Source organism: Eretmochelys imbricata, chromosome 1 (genome assembly GCF_965152235.1).
Source record: "Eretmochelys imbricata isolate rEreImb1 chromosome 1, rEreImb1.hap1, whole genome shotgun sequence".
Lineage (NCBI taxonomy): Eukaryota > Metazoa > Chordata > Testudines > Cheloniidae > Eretmochelys > Eretmochelys imbricata.
Window position 1 is genome coordinate 148,788,822 of NC_135572.1, and position 19,320 is coordinate 148,808,141.

General features: G+C 41.6%; 1 protein-coding gene across 5 annotated transcripts in view; it reads right to left on the bottom strand.

Annotated features, from left to right (window-relative positions):
• Positions 1 to 11,110: 11,110 nt before the first annotated feature.
• DMD (dystrophin) overlaps positions 11,111 to 19,320 on the bottom strand; it is a 1,498,644-nt gene continuing 1,490,434 nt past the window's right edge. For all 5 annotated transcript variants that reach the window (XM_077807212.1, XM_077807209.1, XM_077807208.1 and 2 more), the window contains one exon: positions 11,111 to 11,208. In XM_077807212.1, coding sequence (XP_077663338.1) covers positions 11,111 to 11,208 — 98 coding nt within the window. The remainder of the gene's footprint in view (positions 11,209 to 19,320) is intronic.

Genomic DNA, 19,320 nt, shown 5'->3' on the forward strand with positions numbered 1-19,320 from the left:
TTCTCCAGCACCTCACCCTCTTAATTTCTCTCCCCCTCTGCTATTGATTCTTAGCTCTCTGGCTGTATTATTTAACTCTGTAAGACAGGATACAGTTGGTGCGAAAGGTATTCAACAAAATAAAGCTGGAGGCAGAATGGAGAAGGTCAGTCAGTTGAGCTTGTGGGTTATCAGCTGCTGTGTTTGAGGAACACATGAAAGAGGAGGAAAGCATTTGCTGAATAAAAGTAAAACCACCATTAGTCATAAATTGCCTAATCAAATTAACCTGGAGATGTTGATTTACACAGGCTGAGGAATTGGCCCAACGTCTTTAGATTGTTTTCCAGTTATACAGGGAGGCTTTGGAAGAGCTAGGAAGAGTAGTCTGCCTATTCTGCTGGAAAACTGATTTCTTCTGCATTTGTAGCTAACACAGAATCCAGTTTACTTGAACCGCTAGAGCCAGGTTTCCTGCTGTGCCCAGCTTCTGGTAGGTGCAGCAGAGAGGAGGTTGTCAGGGAGCTCCCTGATTCTCTGCTCAGAGATTCCTCTGTGCTGGGCATATGTTAAAGCAGCCCTTGGTCTGCACTGCACAGGTGGGCTCTAGCCCTAAAGTGACCATATTTCAGCAGGGGATTGCTGGAAGGCATTGAACTGTGGCCATGACCACTCCCCATCCCTGACTCACTCAGTGGTTGGAGGCTGTGGGGAAGGAAGTGTAGGAGCCAGCTATGCCAGTCCTGCATGGTAGGTTGTCCCTAGCAAGGAAGTTATAGGCAGTGTCTGCTCCCTTTGAACCTCCTAAGAGGTACATAAAGGAGCAGGATGGGGATGAGCATTTGTCTGCAGTTATCCAAACCTCAGCTATGTCCCATGTGAAATTTGTTCCTCTGGAGTGAACTTGTGTTTATTGGAGTATTTGTGATAGAGATGAGCCGTTGTGAACTTTGTGGCCCTGACTCTCCCCTGCCTTGTACCCTGTCTGGTCATTCGTACGAGACAAAGGGAGTACAAACTGGTTTCAAAACGGTATCACTTTACACGCACTTTGCACATACTCTCTCTCCCAGCTCTGCGCTGCGACCACACAAGGCACGTTAAAGCGCTGCAGCGTTCCCAGTGTAGACTAGCCCTTAGTTAAAGGACCGTCGAAGAAGCGTTAGGGAGAATTCGTCCTTCTCAGACAGCCCACGTCCTCTTTTTCTCTCATCCTGAACGAGTCCGGACTAGAGGCTAGTCTGCGCTGGCAATGCTAAAACACTGCCATGGCAGCGCTTTAACGTGCCTTGTGTGGTCCCAGGGCGCTAAAAACCCCACCTCCACGAGGGGCGCGGCTCCCAGCGCTGGGGCGCTGTCTGCACCGGCGCGTTACAGCGCTGAAACTTGCTGCGCTCGGGGGGGGGTGTTTTTTCACACCCCTGAGCCAGACAATTGCAGGGCTGTAAATTGCCAGTGTGGACAAGCCTTTATTCACACACTTAAAGGAATTAAGACACTGTCTGGAGCACATTCTAGCCCAAGGCCACATCAGCTGAGGAAACCAGGTCCACTCAATAGTGAATAATGCAGGTATGAGGAGATGACAAGGTCACTGCTCTATGCATTTCGAAGGTTGACAACAGACGGGATTTTCAAAAATGACCAAGTGACTTAAGCATGCTGAAAGCCTTTCCTGGCCAGGCCTCTTTCCAGAATGTCCTGTTAAGTTAAGAAAAATAAACTTGCTAAGTTGCAGCTTGGTTAGCTTTTCCAGTTCCTGATCCAAGAGGAGAGGGAAGGTTTTGAAGCCCTCTGACCTTTGCTGGAACTACAGAACAGCCAAGTGGGTGCCTGGATTTGCAGAATGACTGAGGCTGAAAATAAGCAATAGCACATTTAGCATCCAAAGAATGGAACGTTGTTTTGGTGAGGAAAAAGCTGGATCTGGGTAATAAAATACTAACTAGTTTCTTAACATGAAATCCAGGGCAGTGTCTCCACACAGTTTGAAAAAGTGCTTAGCATATCCTGGGATAAGGGAGATGGGCAGAGTGACATCCAGCAAAACCTGCAGAGAGACTTGACAGTCCTGGGAAATGACGGCCTTCTACAGGGATTTATCTAAGATGCTCCTTCCTTACTTTTATGATGAAACCATGTTGAGTCAGGCAAGACGAGACTATATCTCTGTTTCCTGCATAGCTTTTCTAGTGTCGAAGCTCAAATCAAAGGAGTGTCTCAATAGGGATAGAAATATATTTGTTGAAGATGAACCATCAGGACTAATTTAGTGAGTTTGTGTGTGTGGTTTTTGGAGGGAGGTGAGGGGGCGAGAGAACCTGGATTTGTGCAGGAAATGGCCCACCTTGATTATCATACACATTGTGAAGAGAGTGGTCACTTTGGATGGGCTATTACCAGCAGGAGAGTGAGTTTGTGTGGGGGGGGGGGAGGGGGGCGGAGGGTGAGAAAACCTGGATTTGTGCTGGAAATGGCCCAACTTGATGATCACTTTAGATAAGCTATTACCAGCAGGACAGTGGGGTGGGAGGAGGTATTGTTTCATGGTTTCTGTGTGTATATAATGTCTTCTGCAGTTTCCACGGTATGCATCCGATGAAGTGAGCTGTAGCTCACGGAAGCTCATGCTCAAATAAATTGGTTAGTCTCTAAGGTGCCACAAATACTCCTTTTCTTTCATCAGGACTAAAGAGATCTCCATAAAAAGCAAAGGGCCCTAGGAAATGCTAAAGGGCAGGCAATGAACTGGAAGACTGTGACCCATTGCCACTCCTGCTGGACAGAGATGTGGAACCACATATCCTGGAGGCTGCCCAGATATAGAAAAGGGAGAATGGAGTGAATGGGTCATCATGCAGAAATGGAATCTCCAAATGCAGCACTTTAAAAGGTGGAGATGCAGGGTGGACCCGAACCATTCAGGCCTCTTGGAGACCAGGAAGTAGGAAGAAAAATATCCCGTGGTCTGCTCCACAGTTGGGATTAGGGAGATCAGCCCTTCTCCCATCCTCCCCGGAATGCAATTGGACATATTTCCTAAAACAATGTTTGCCTCTGGAAAGATGAGAGAGAGGAAGGCAAGTCCCTGAAAGGAACTGGGGTTTGGGCCCTTGAGGAAATTGATAGGATACCCTCATGCTACTGTCTCCTGAAGCCAAGGATCCTGGGAGATGAGGGCCCCATATTCCTGCCAAGCAAAAAAGACCCGGGCACAGGATGATATGGAGTTGGCAGGCCTCATAGAGGCTATTTACACAGCACGGTTGGCGCAATGAGAAGGCTTTTCTCTATCCAGGCGCACATGTCTGGAAGGAGTACAAAGAGAGGATGAGGGAACTTCATCCTCCAACAATCACTTGTGGCAAAAGGAAGGGGGGGAGTGGTAAATAGAGAAGAGGGCAGGTAACTTGATACAGAGCATCATACTGGGAGCTCAGGTTCAGCTGCTTATTCACCATGACCCCCAAATCTTTTTCAGAGTCACTGCTTCCCAGGATAGAGATAGAGAGGAAGGACTTGTATTCAGGAGAAGATCACCTGAAGAAGCCAGCCTGCATCTGGAAGGGACCAGCCAATTAGGGTCAGGGCTAAGGAGTTAGGGCAATAAGAGACCTCAAGCAAAGTGTCTACCTCAGATACTGCACCAAAGCTGGATGCTCACCAGTGGGGTGTTTCTTTTCTTTCTTCTTTGGCAGTTTCTTTCCTTCCTCCATCATCTTCTCACCCATGTGCTTACATTCTTCTCTCTCCTTTCCTTTTTCAGAGTGCTAGAATGAAGAAGAGAGAGGGGTTAAGCACAGGGCTGAGTAGTTACAGTACTTCAAGATATAAGGAGACAAAAATTGGGGATTGGGAACAGCTGATGATTAGATACAGTGGGTGAAATCCTGGCTCCACTGAAGTCAGTCATAAAATGCCCATCAACTTCAGTCACGCCAGGATTTCACCCATTGTTGGGCGATACCTTTTTGCTCTGTTTGTTTGCTTCTGCCTGGAGGGGGTGATAAGACCAACAGAGTAGAACAGTCTGGAATGCCCAATAACTATCTGTTGTAGATTTTCAATAACAGCCTGGCTTTTTCATAGTGAGTTTAATTTTAATTTTTATCTGTTAGGACAAATGACATAGGTTACTGATTTCTTTGTCTCTTTAATCCTCCTTCTTGAGCACATGTGCCCAAGTTGTGGACCATGGAGCACTTACAGGTATCTGCTGAGAACTGGCTGTTCACATGGTGTCTGCTCCTCCTCTTGTTTCCAGCTGCTAAATTGTATTCAAAGCAGCTGAAAATACATTAAATACTCTTCTAATATCACTTGTTCAAGTTTACAATTGCTGAAGTCATCACAGGGATACTGGTCAATCATGAGTGGACGAGGAGGTGGATCCATGAGGCAATCTTTCTAGTAAGATGCCACCAACTCTGTGAAAGAGTTTGAAATTCCTCATATAGACAACTTAGAAGGAATGCTAGATTTCTTCTAATGTGCTGTTCATTTTCTGTCTATGCAATTCTAAGGCATTTACAGGAAGCATATTTTTCATCAACTGCATGGCTAGACAAGTTTTCAGTCTTAATACAGATAATACATCAGCATGTACTATTTAGAAAATTAGTAAGCAAGACCAGCTTTTAAAACATGCTGTAATAATTATACCAGTACAAAGTCAAATAATTATTGCCTGGATCTGAAACAAGTTTCTCTACAGGCTTCTATACAGCTAAACTATTTTGCATTATACATGGTTTCGTGTGTCATTATCTAGTTTAATATAATGTTTAGCTGCATTTGCCAATCTGAAGCAGTTTACTCTGCCTTCATTATATCTACAAAGAGTCACTGAAGCTGCTGTTTAAAGTTATGAGACATACCTTTAGAAAAATGAATTTTTCTATTGCATTTATGACTAGAGCTGGTCTGTAAGGTCCTAAGAGCAAGCTTGCATTTTATTGCCTGGTTCCCTAGAAGCAGACTGGAAAGGTCACTGGTGGAGCGGGAGCTATCTCAGTCCAGCTAGATTAGTGGATGGCAGTTTGGAAGGTTGTTGTTAAATTGCCCCAGTAGTTAGTACAGTAGAGCATCATTACCAAGAGCACTCTGTTCCTGTATCCAGTAAGGAACATGATACTCAGTGCAAATACTGCATTGAAAACCGAGGAAACCCATGGTGCATCTAGTAGGCCACTTCTCAACAGATTGGGATAAACTGATTGTAAAAGCTAAAAAACAGGGGGGGGGGGCAGAATGGATGTTCTTTAAAGGGTAAAGGGACTATGGATTTTTTTGGAGGGAGAAGATTGGGACTCAGTTCTTATAACCAGAAAAAAAATTTCACTGAAAACTTCTGGCAAAGTCTTTAAACCTATTACTATAAACGACAGGTTTCAGAGTAACAGCCGTGTTAGTCTGTATTCGCAAAAAGAAAAGGAGTACTTGTGGCACCTTAGAGACTAACCAATTTATTTGAGCATGAGCTTTCGTGAGCCACATCTGATGAAGTGAGCTGTGGCTCACGAAAGCTCATGCTCAAATAAATTGGTTAGTCTCTAAGGTGCCACAAGTACTCCTTTTCTTATTACTATAAACATTACTCTTATAGCAGGTGTTCATATAAGTGGTGCCAACCACATTATGCACGGTTTGCTTTTGGTGCATGTGAAAAGTGATTGACAGCACATTTCAAAAATGGGTTCTCTTACCAGGGTTTGCACTTGAATTCTTCTGACTGTTTGGACCAAATTCTGACAAAAGTGGTGAGCCGTCCTCAGGAGAAGGTATATCATGTTAGTCAATAGTGACATGTCTCGTCTACCTTTCTTTAAGGCTCCAATTCAGCAAGGTAGTGCAATAGGATGACTCACATGCTTAAATTAGGCAATGCACCTTAAGGAGGCAAAGAACATTACAGCATCAAAGCCTAAGTTGGTAAAACCAACAGTGGCACCTCCAATGCGACCAACACCCTCCCTTGGCCCAAAGAGGAAGCTAGCTTCCTTTTTATTGAACTCAGCAGGATTAAGCAGGTCCGTTTTTGGCCACTGTGAGGCAGTGAAGCCAGTGGACTGAGACATTCAGATGAATCTTACTACCTAGAGGCACATTGTGATCTTGCTTACTGGGCGGGCGGGGGGGGGGGGGGGGGGGGCTTCAAAGTAACTCGTTTGGTAGGGAGTGTTTGTTTAGCCCAAATGAGTGAAGTAGGGGAGGGTCCTAAGTACTATCACAGTAGTCATAGACATGTTTTTTCTTAAGCACTGTGCGCATGTCCTCTTTATTCCCAAAAGCTCCCTTGCAGCTTGGTGCTCTAATGCTGGGATTAACATCCCCCTTCCCTTTTCGTGACCCTAAGGACTCCAAGCCTTAATACAATCCCCCCCCCCGGGGGCCTAGTTTATTACAATGACATAGTAGGCCATATCAAAAATCCCCAAACATAGTCGATTTATCACCTCCCCTCCAGCCCTTGTTTATGGGCCTGAAAAGACCACTATCTCAACTCCATCAATGGAGCATATACTATACAGCATCTCTTCTTCGCTCCTCTCCTGTCCATCTGCCAGGCTGTCTCTGCCCTTCCAGTTGGAGTACAGGCCTGTTCTGCCTAGCAGGAACCCCCTACAGTCTCTCTGCTGGAAGAGTCCATCCTCACCAGGGAGCACCCCTCACTCCCCCTGTTCCATTAACCTTTGCCGGGTTGGAGAGATTAAACCCCTCTGCAGACCCCCTGCCTTTAGCTCTCTCGCGGCCCCTTGGCTGGGGTTCTCACTGCTGCTCATCCAGTACACACCCCCATTCTCCTGCCTTCCCCAAGAACCACCCACTTCCCTGACTCTCTCTCATCCTTTATAGCCCCAGGTGCTGCCCCACCCTCTTAATTGGTCAAGCTGGGACCAACTGTATTGGCACAAAGGCACAGGGCCTACTTCAGGGAAAGGGGCCAACCACCTGATGGTGATATAATCAGCCTCCACCATTCAGCAATGTCATGGTCTTTTCTTTGCAATTCACCATAGCTGAGCACCCAGGAGTGGGGCAAGAGGCAGCAGATTATAAAGAAGAAAGTTTACAATATATTTGCTCATAAATACAGCTTGAAAAGCACCTATTGTTAAGTATAGCTGTCTGACAGCCATGGAAGGAAACATTTTTAAAGGGCCAGGAGTGTTGAGGATCTTTTTTGTTTAAAAATGCCAGCTTAGCTGGAGTTGTTCTTTAAACATCTTACCAAATGCTCAGACCATATCTTACAGAGCAAGCATTTTCATACTGGTCCCTGAACCACATTTTTATCAACCACATGCATGATTTGGTGGTCCGTTTGCAACAAATGTGGCAGCAACAGTAGCCCATAGAGCTGGCATTAGTGTTTATTTTATTTAGCAGTAATACAAGGTCCCGACCTGGGAATAGTGTTTAAGAGGGCACATTTGGCCAGAGCACCTCCGGAACATGAGTTACCACCAGCTTTTGGATATTTCAGAAACATCTGCAGATGTCTGGCCACCCACAAAAGTGCCATGGCAATAAATTGACATCATTAATATACTAATCTGTGGGAGACAGGCCTTCCAATGTTAGTAGGGTGAGGAAATACAAATGGCAAAACCCCAACTGAATATGCATTAGACATTGTAAGGCATTATAAAAGTGGTATCCCAGCCTGTGGGCTGGAGGAGAGAGAAATGTAGCCCTTGGGAGGTGCCAGGGTGATGGCCACTGGTGATAAGGAGGAAGAAACTGGCTAACATTTCAGATTGTTCTGCAAGGGCTGGTGTGAGTAGAACGATATTCAGCTCTACATTCTGTAGTATCTCTAGGTATCTTGTGCCATTAGTGTGTTTGTAATTTAGCTAAATGTATTAATAAACTGTTACAAATACAGACGTGTTCCTAAAGTGTGAGTGTTGCAAATGTGCACGTCAGGGTTCCCAACTAAACAGTAATTTTAATAATACTGGGTCTGATCTTGAGACGAGAACCTGTCAAACCTCAGTGATAACTGGGAATTCTTACGTAATCACTATAATTATATACGATTCATAGAGCTTCACAATGTGGTAGACGACCTTTGAATTGCGACATAAATGCCTAGAATTTGATTTTTAGATGTGGTCTCACTCTTCAGGCTGAAGCAAGGCATTGGCAGCCCCTGGAGGGCTGTGCGTGGGTGAAACATACTAACAAGAGCAAGCAATAATAAGGGAAAAACAATACCAGCCCAATGTCTCCCTGGAGTGTCAATAGATATTTCTAACCCACTGTGTCAGAATGTGGCAATGCCTGTAGACAAACGCTGAAGAAAGTAGGTAGAGACTTGGAGTGGGAAAGTACAAAGCCAAAGAGACGAGTGTGTGTGTGTGGGGGGGAGGAAGGATTAGAAATAATTCCAGCAATGTGGATTTTAAAGCTGCTTCACACAACAAAAGTATTCATGGATTTAATTGAATTTTGTTTCCATTCAAGGTATAGTGGCCTATTCTGAATGGGTAGTGCTGGTATGCACTTTATGCCTTAGCTTAGCCCCACATATTACGAAACAACCCCTCTGTTAGACAGCTGAGGTTCCCAGCCCCTTCTCCCAAATCATGTGGGATTTCTAGGGGTGCTGCCCATGGCATCCAGCCCCATGAGTACTTTGTTGAGGGGCATATGGACTATTAAGGAACAGACTAGATGGCATGCCACTCAGTCGAGATCCATAAAGAGCAGATTACTGGAAAAGAAAGTCACTAAATAAATGCTGGACTTCCATTAGGATTAATAACATAATTGCGTGCTTTATTGAGATACACAGTAAAGCAGTATATAATACAATAGTAAGGCATATATTTGGTGAAATTTGATATGTTGTGAAAAATGCAGTAAAACTGAAGTTTATAAAAAAAATTAGTAAATGTTAGAGTGTTGGTGTTAAAACACAATATTTTATGATACCCAAGTAGTAAACCAGTACTGAGTAACAATGAAATAACATGCCATATGATATTTATGTAGTCAGTTACAATGGTTATGTTTTACAGTTTAATACTTTGTGGTTATAAGGAACATGAAAGAATTTCCAAATTATGCTTAAAAAGCAGCAATAAAGCTCTCAACTTTTTAAATATTTTTAACAGACTCACTCCAAAACTAATGTCTAGAAAGTAAAAACCAACCAAAATAAAACCCTGATGAAAACAATTGTGCAAGCCATTTGCCTCTGATTTTTTAAAGAGGTTTAACTTACAAGCACAAAAGAAAGAAAGAAAAACAAATCCATTCCCTTATATCTTGATCTGAACTTTCCTGAAGAAATGCAATCAGAAGTAAACAGGGTACCCACTGTAAATAAAGCATTTAAAGAGCTCTTTATCATGAAAGTGATCTGGGTTTCTTTTTCTTTTTTTTTTTTTAATGTATTAGTATTAAATGATGAGACCGGTTCACACAATGGACAAGTGGTGACAATGTAACATCTGTACGTAATTGTCAGGAACACCACAAAACCAAAGTGAGGTAGAAATAGCATGACTAGCCATGTTCAATGTTAACTAGCATTCAAAATAAAATAAAATCTCTCCCAACTTTTAATTACACTTCATACAAGAAGAGGTAACAGATTTTAACCCTTGCAAAGTAATGTGAGTAAGTCAGATGGTGTATTTCTAGGTGTTTTAAAAGGAAATTAAAAGCTGATAAAAGAAAATGAAATGGTAAAGCTTTTGTTAACAGCCCCTCACACCCCAACCTACCCTATGGAGTTGCTGTTGAACCGTTTAATCTATTCTCTGTTCTCTCTCTCCCAAGTCATTGTGAATTGTGCGGTATTACTTGCAGAAAAAAATGGGGAGGAACTAAATACTGGGGGGGGGGGCGGGGAAGGGAGGGGAGAGGAGAACCTTGTTTTGCTGATGAACACTTCATGGAATAATGTGGCACCTTCAACCGCTTATCATACAGGAACAGTTGTAATTCTTTTACACTGCCCCCCAAAGCTTTCAACACGGTAACTCCTTGGAACGTGCTGCCACAAGGGGTTGAGACAGATATTGTGGATGTGTTCCCCCCCTCCCCAAAGGATTGGGTAACTTTATGATAATTAATAACATTGGTAGCTATGCAATCTATGATGATATATGAACAATCACTTCGTGCTTTTAGGCAGAAGGGGATCAGCAACAGGGGTCAGTAAGGAATCTCCTTCCCTCCACACCCCACCTTCAGCATCTCAGAAAGGTGGCATTATGGGGAGGGGAAGAAGCATATCAAACTTCTGCTGAAGCATCATGTGCTGGCCGCTGCTAGAGGCAGGATACCGGACAATAAGGTCCAAAGGTTTAATCCGGTAAGGCAATTCCTATGTTTCTTTACTAAAAACATTCAGGATTTTAGTCGGCAGAAGAAACGGCCGGAGTATAAGATTTACAATTTATTTTTGCAAGCTCTGAAGAGAGCATTGTCATGTAATGTGCTCTTTCATTTCATTATTGCAGACTAGCTGGATGATTCATATAATCCTTAATTTTATCTGGAAAGAGGTGGAAAAACTACCTCAGCTGGAAGTTAAGAAGATTTTTTTTAAGCCAACCTTCGTCAGACAAAAAACAACATGAAAGGTAAGTCAGTTGTTTTGGTGTTGTTGCAGAAAATACTTGCTTTGATAAGCAGGGAAAAGAACACAGAACATGAATACATCTCTGGTATGGTCACAGAGCTGAAATGATACTAAATAAATGCACTGCCTCCATTTTTTTGTTTTTGTTTTTTTTTTTTAAAGGGGGTTTCTATAAACAATTATTTTTTTATAAAGCACACTTTAGTTTACAATCTTTCTTTATAACTGTTATAAATGTTTCTAAACAACCCGAAATGCGTTCCATATAAAGAAATGGCAAGTTATTTAACTATCAAGATTTTACATGTAGTTTTCTTATAATTTTTGTACAATTGCATAGACGTGTAAAACCTGCCATTGTTAACAAAACAATAACAGACTTAGGAAACTACTGAAATCTACAGTATAGTACCACTACTCTTCACAAAAATATAGATTTGTTTTCTTGTAAACTCTTACAGTCTAATCCTCTTTGTTGTATGAATTTTATAAAAACCATGCGGGACGCCTGAAGTTGTAAAACACATCTTGCTACTCTAATGCCTTGTCATCAGTCATCACTGTAACTAAGGTTTCCATTGCTCTGCCCAAGTCATCTGCCATGTGGAAAAGGCTCCCTACATTGTGGCCTGAAAAACAAAAGGCAAAGAAAAGGACATTAATAACAGGGACAGAACAGCGAATTGTTATGAACATTATGTATAAGTGAAGTAGACACACATCACTCTCCATGTATATCTCTGCACAATTCCATGTGGAGTACAACATGGAATATTGTACCTAAAAATCCCCATGCTACAACACACATAAAAAGCCATTTGTGATAGCGTGACATTCATTGTTAGAAGAGCTCGGTGAATCTTGCAGAAAACGTCACAACCAATACTGGTTTGAATTTATACTGTAATGCGCTTTGGCAATGCTCCATGTGCTCGCTTTCCAAACACGTACAAGTGCTCGAGTTGCATTGGCATGAATATTCACGGAAAGCACATTTCAAAGTCACATGCATAAGTATCCACATAAACCGCATTTTAGATTTGCACGTGTTAAATGAGTGCTAGAAGTGCTTGATCACTCATCCGATCAGTGAATAAAAAACAACCGAACCAATCATAACTTACACAGCTTGACTAGAGAATAATCCAAAATCAGTTAGGGTATGTCTGCTAATAAAACCACGTGGCTGGCCTGTGCCAGCTGACTCGGCTTGGGCTGCAGCCTGAGCTCTGGGACCCTCCCACCTTTCAGGATCCTAGAACTGAGGCTCTAGCTTGAGCCCAGAAGTCTACATTGCAATGAAACAGCCCCTTAGCCCGAGCCAGCTGGCATGGGCCAGCCATGGGTGTTTAATTGCAGTGTAGACATACCTTTCAAAGCAATGTGAATCGGGCCCTAGTCTAAAACTGTTTTTGATCCAACTAAAGAATTAAGAACAATTCACAACTACATTCCCTGAATCCTTTTGAATAAATGTATTCAAGGAAACTGCCATCTAGTATACGCCACTAAAAGAGGCTACATTTATCAGATAAATTATTTACTGTGGTTTATTTGCTCAGCTCTAGTCACTGGTATCAATGTGAGATCCTGAAATATTATCACTTTTGGTTATACATCTCAGATGGTTTATGTCATTACTAGAGCTACTTCCATGGCATTTTAACTTTTTATTAACCAATAACTAATTACTACTCTATATTAAAATCATACAAAGACATGCTGAAATAGCATGAAGAGTCTGAGTCACCGAGAACTTTGGTGGCAGAACGTCTGTTCAGAGAAGAGAGTTACAACAGCATGTGGAATACAGGAGCACCCAGTGTTGCTCGGCACAGTCCACAAAGTGCGAGGAGTCAGTCGAGGATAGGATAGGACCAGGACACTCAATACCTCACATCATCCTGGTCCCATCAACAAAGCTTCCTACCCTCGTGGGTGAATTTCCCCACTGATGCAGCTGCCTCTCCTGACACAGGGGATACATTTTGCACTTCCCCACACAAGTGGAATAAATCAAACTCACAAAGACAAGGATACTAGGAGTTAAGATCAGACTCTTTCCGTAAACTGTTGTGCCTAAATATTACAGTATATAAATAATCATGCACGGTTGACATTTCTGTGGTACCAAGATGATAGAGCTGAATTAATTAAAACTTGTGGGACAGAAACTTTAAAGTCAATCATCTAAATTTTAAATTAATTTATTGTGTAAAGGAATGAGTTCCATGCTCATAGAAGTGAGGGGCTAATATCACTTGCTTGAACAAATCATAACACAGCCAAGTATTTATGTAAACTTCCCCACACAATTCCAGCAATGCGCCTCTATCCTAACCTACGATACCTCAGCTACATTGCCATCCTGGGACTCCTGAGCAGATTCTACCAATGCTGCGGCTTTGGGATGTTCACAATGGCAGTTAGGAAGAGAATGTTAAATGTATTCTCATTGGTGATTTTAACTGAAATTAGATAAAGCATGAGAGAGAATTAAGTAGTGAGCAATCCCGCAAGATGTAAAGAGTCAGGATAAAATGAACAATTCACCCTCCTTTCCGTGTTCAGTCTCTCTCTCTCTCGTGAAAAAGACCAAAGGATGCTGCTCTATGCTGCGGATGGCAAAATACAAACTTTAGAGCCAACAAAAAGTGGGATTAGCTGGCTCACATAATTGATAATTGGTATTAAGAGGCAGCTTTCAGCAGAAACTCAGCCTAAGAAGTGAAAGTCTGAGTAAGTAAAAAATGAGTAAAACACACCTTTTGAAATGAAGGTGCTTACATAAAAAGAACGGTAGCTGTCACTATGTGCTCCGCCTTTTGACACATTTATACGCGTATGTATGGCATGGTAGAAAGGTTTTATTGGCATACATTTGGATTGACCTGCATAATCTGAAACAGTCCACTGAACACTTCAGTCCTGCAAGCTACTTTCGAACAGCCTCTACTTTAGTCTTTAAAACACCTACCACAAAATTATTTCTTCACCCACATCTATTGCTCCCAAACCATGGACTCAGGAAAAAAGCAGGGGCTGAAAATTATAATGGCCAAACATCAATGAGTGGCAATATTAAAACTGTCCGTGATCCCAGAGTCACACTCAGCTATCTTGTGATCTGCTACTGCTAGAAACAATTCTGGGATTCCAGATTTTCAAGTGACAGAACATCATTCATTTCTAGCCTTGGGAGACCAAGATATCCGACCTTAAAATCCCTATTCCCTGGATTTATGGAAAGCTATTTTAGATCCTTTTTAGAAATGTTTAATATGTGTTCATGCTATTTTTTCTGTCATTCAGAACTCTGGTAACTAACGCCACTGGTAACTGATTTTACAGGCAGAGGATGAGTAACAATAACATTAATAAGAAAATATTTTCTAAACTGTGACATAAGCAAACATAAAACTTAGCATAATGAATGAGTTATGCAAGCATCCAAAATGAGGACCAATAAAACCTTTTTGCATCCAGACGCCACCTTGTATTCTATTATTATATCCAAATAGTATAACAATAGTGCAATAATTCTGCCTTTAAATTGCTGCTGCTGTACTTTTGGGATTATCACAACTACTCCCATGTGTTTGGAGCCAAGAGCAAGTTATGTAGGTCATCCCATATAAATGGCAACAACAAAAACTTTCTCCAGTATGGTAGATATGACATTTTTTGTTGAGGCCACCCCATTACGCTAAGTTTCAGTGTTTGATATCCCTGTGGTCCCCACCCCGCACTTGCTCATATGGTATATTAGCCTTGAAAGTACATTAGAATTAGTGATGTAATTTCTGTGGGTGGAGATTAGCAACATCTACAAGAACAATAAAAAGTCACTTTACAGAGGAGTAGCCCGCAATGTACAATCTGCCCTGAGCAAAGGAGGGCCTGTCACTGCCCAGCAAGCAGAGACTGTCCCCTGCCCTCACTTGTTCGGGATGGGAGAGTAAGTTACTGCATATTTTTTCTGCATCACTACAGCTCATTCTTCCAGATCCTCTCACTCTCAGTGTCCCCTTGTTCGTGAGGGAAGGGTGGGAGTAGCCCTTGCTGTACTTGTCGGCTGCAGGCCCAGTTCCAAACCAAGTAGCCCTTCCTCAACCATGCAGGTGAGAAAGGCAAAGTGTGTGTGCGGGGTGTTTATTCTCTCAAGACCATAGGGATTTGAGAACAATACAAGCATGGCTTTCCTGGCCACATGTGAACTACGTGTGTGTGTATGTCATCTTCTATAATGCTTATACCAGGAGGACTGTTGTTGTTACACTTCTGTTGTGTTCTTGTTTCCTGGAAGCACCTGAAAACAACATTTCTATACTCCTTATTAAGATACAGGAAAAAAGGGGGAAAAAATGCTGGCCCAAAAACCATTTAATAAATGAAAACAGAACAGTCTAAACCAGGGTCTCACACAGGATTATTATTATTTTTAATATAACTGAGCTGTCAAAGACGTCATTAATTCCACTTTCTTTTTTTTTTTTGTAACATCACATTAAAGACAAAAACGTTTCTCAGTGCTAGTGGCTCTGCAAGGATGAAACAACATTGTTTAAAAACATCACAAAGAGCTTCAAAATGTTACAGAGGAAAAAGAGACATGGAAAGTGTTAATTTAACCTAGTCTTGTACAAATGGAGTGAACAATAATACATGTGTATTTGCCTTGAAAGCAGGACAACAGTATATTTCTGTAGACACTAACTGCATCATTTCTAGTCACATACAGCATGATATGTACCGTATCTGCTTTAGAGGCTGTATTGGAATTAAGGCCCCAGGGGAGGACAAAGTAATTGAATATCAATCTTGCACTGCAGCTTGTTACAGAAATAAAAGTGCAGTGTTCACACTCTAAAGACAGGCCAGAAAGTAAATTAAAAAAACCCAACACAATAGTGTCTGTATTTCGGCAGTGCAAATGTCTAACACCCCCTGCCCTGCCCCCCATGCCACAACCCATGAACAATCCTCCCTGTTGGTGGGTCAGATTCTGACAGCCTTAGTCAGATTGAGTAGCTTTTTTAAATCAACGGGACTACTCACAGAATAAGGCACTACTTAACGTGAGTAAGAGGAACACAATCTACTTGTGTTTTAATTGCAATCTGGCTTCACAGAAACTGACTGACATGTAAACCTTAAGCTACACTATAACTAGACAGAGAAATATTTTTTAGTATACAGACTTCATGTATATGTGGTCTGAGTAAGAGAAGCTAGCTCTCAATCCTGCAAATGGCTGAGCACCCTTAACTCCCGCTGAGTTGAAACAAGAGTTGAGGGTGCTGAACATTTCCTTGGAGGTGCTCAGTACTTTGTCGGATTAGGCCAGTGGATTTTCAGTATTTAGGAATCGCACACTCTCTAAAGCCAGGGCAGTGGCAGTTTTTTTTAAAGGCTATTTCTCACACACACACACACGCGCTGCATTTTGTCTTTTTTAATGATGTATGGAAATATAAACAAAGACAACGAAAATCAGCATCAAGGGCCTGTTCTGCTCACATGGAGCCTAATCATCAGTTCTTAAGGGCCATTAATTAGCAGAATTGAATACCAAATCATTTCCATAGAATTTTTAAACAGGTGCAATCTGCTTGATGAAGTGTCAGATACTCCAATGATGAACAAGTTACTAAGCAAGCACCAGATATCTCCCTTGAGGAAAGGCCGATCTACAGTGAAGTGTTTAGTCACCAATATAGCTGTCCAGTGCAAATGGCTGTACACATGCAGCTCACCCCAGGGAAGACTGTGCGAGTGCAAGTCACCATTTGTGCCAGTGTAGCACGGTCAGCCACAGTCGTGTAGCTACACTGGTGGCTAACCTCCCTCCCCCACGCCAGCCCCAGTGCAGACAGTCTGAGTATGGCTCTGTCAGGCTCTCCCCATTGCAGGTAGAGAACATCCCAGAGTTTGGCCACCTTTCTAATTCCTGATTCATTCATTCTAAGCACTTTCTGGGCATAATTTCTGCAAGTTCATTTCACAGCTATCTGTGATTCCACTAAGATATAAAATATTCAGAAGCTCTTTCATAACCATTTCATTGGGCATTTCAACTTTGCACTCCTACGGGTATAATGTTTGAAGGAATAGTTTAACAATAAAAAAAGTTCCCTAGAAATACTGAAAAAGGTAATATGACAACACAGCACAAAACTTTTTCACTCAAGTAAGAGGCAGAGAAATACGAATTCTTAAAGTCAGAAAGCCATTTTTTCATCAAACCGATCATTTCTAAAGCACACAGCAAATACCTTTATATAATTGAATGCAGCACTGTGAAGTTGGTGGATGTTAGCAGCATTCCTTATTGTGCAAAACTGAATTTGCAAATTAAAAAAAAAAAAAGTGTGCGTTTTTCATACCTCTCAACCTTCAGTATTCGAAAAGAAAAACCTATTTACCTTGATTCTAGAAATATCTAGAAAACAATTCTTGTTATGTACAGGAACAGGCCAATGACAGATTATGACTTCTGACCACGTGTGTCACATAACGACTTTATTTTAATATAGTCTCATCTTCTGTAATCCCCTGAGTTTCCACCTTTGTGGGGTGTGGAATTGAGGCACACTCCTGTTCTAACATTTTCCCCATTGAAAGTTGAGAGGCATTGTATATTAGAGCAGGCTTCTGGCATGCACTCAGGAAAACAAAACAAAACAAAATAAAACCAAATAAGCTAAACAGCTGCCACACAAATGCCGGACACAGAGAGCAAGATGCCATGGCTTCTGTTTGTCACAGTGTGCCTGAATCTCACTAACCTCTCTTACTGGCTTTCCGGGGGCATTTCTTCCTTTAGTAACAGACAAAGGTAGCAGAAAGGAAAGAAAAACAAAACCACAAATAAATCAATAGTAGTTTATACTGACAAAGACTCTTCAGCCTCCACTTGGGAATTTAATACAGGCATAATATAATAATAAATCTAATTTTTTTAAATAAAGTGAAGGACTATAGTGCTTTTAACACCACTGGCAGTTGAGTGTTGATCAAATCAAGAGTAAATATAAAAATCCTTCCTTATTGCTTTTAACATAGCCAAGTATAGAAGTAGTTATGAAGTCTACTGAAATCAACCAAATAAAACCTTTCACTGAGGAGAGGAAGGCAGTGATGTTCTAAATCCATTTTTTAAGTGAGCAGTATGATTATATTGATTTCAAGTATTTCTACTAGCCAACATTCATGCTAAAATCTTCTCTCTCTGACTTCATAATTAATGCACTCAGACATTATGGAGTTTATTCTGCTCTGAATATCCTACTTTTGCACCTAAAGTATAAAGCTATCCGATTGCCACTCTAATGCATTCTTGTACACAAGTTAAAGGATGAATATTTTGTGTAACATCAAGACATTGGTGTGCATTTTGGGAAGCTTATAAAGAGGCTGGGTGGCAAGAAAGGAAAGGAAATGTGAATTTTTTCAAATGGAGATGAAGGAAAAAGAGTTTAAGAACTGATCAAGAATCAAGCAGGTTTCTTATAGACTTTAGAATGTAATGAAATATCAGAGAAATTAGGTGTGACTTTAACTTGCATGACTGCCCTTTACTCAGGAGATCAAAGATCTTGTTCACAGCCCTTGGTACATATTTTTGCAGGGACAAACTTCCCTTAAGTGATACTCAAGCTCTCCATTAATATGTGGCACCCTGTCCTTCTCAACCACACAACTTCTGTCAATAAAATATGTACATGAAGAACTATTCAACTCTTTACATTATCACTGCTATGTTGTTGTTGTTGTAGTAAATTCCAGAGGCATCAGTCACAACCAGGGCCCAAGTCGTGCCATGTAAAATCATACATGAAGGTATGGGCCCCCAAACCACTTACAATCTAAAACTTGCAAAGACTTAAGGTATGTCTATACTACCCGCCAGATCAGCGGGCAGCGATCGATCCAGCAGGGGTCGATTTATCGTGTCCTAGACGTGATAAATCGACCCCCGAGCTCTCTCCAGTCGACTCTGGTACTCCACCAGGGCGAGAGGTGCAGGTGGAGTCGACGGGGGAGCATCAGCAGTCGACTCACCGTAGTGAAGACACCACGGTGAGTAGATCTAAGTACGTCAATTTCAGCTACGTTATTCACGTAGCTGAAGTTGCGTAACCTAGATCGATTCCCCCCCAGTGTAGACCAGGCCTAATGTATATGTTTAACTTTATGGACTGTGTTTAGTCCCACTGAAGTCAATAGGACTACTCGAGGGTGTAAAATTAAGCACATAAATGGGGTCTTTGCAGGACTGAAGCCTAAAATATTAATTGTGTCACCTAAAGAATAAAAGGGAAAAAGTCAAAAAGTAAAATAAAACAACAGCACCCTTAATGACATAAGCTTGGATTCTTCTGGACATTTTCTGAGAAACAGTAAAACTCAGATCACTCCCAAATAGCATGCCAAATTCTAGTCTGTCTTCTCAGCAGTCATTCTACGAACTAATGGGTACACACTTTGTTTTCAAAAATAAAGGGAGAAAGAATTTTGTTAAGAATTATGTTAAGCTGAGTTTGTAACTAATAGTCTTATAGTGCAGATTTACATTTTTATGTGCAACAAGGCAAGTTATTGGCTTACCATAGTTTAAGACATTTTCCCCATCCCACCTCCAAAATAAAATAAAGTAAAATTCTTGCCTTGAAAAATGTTTTCAAACAGTATTAATATCCAGAGAACACCTGTTTGCACTTCATGTGAAATTCATTAAT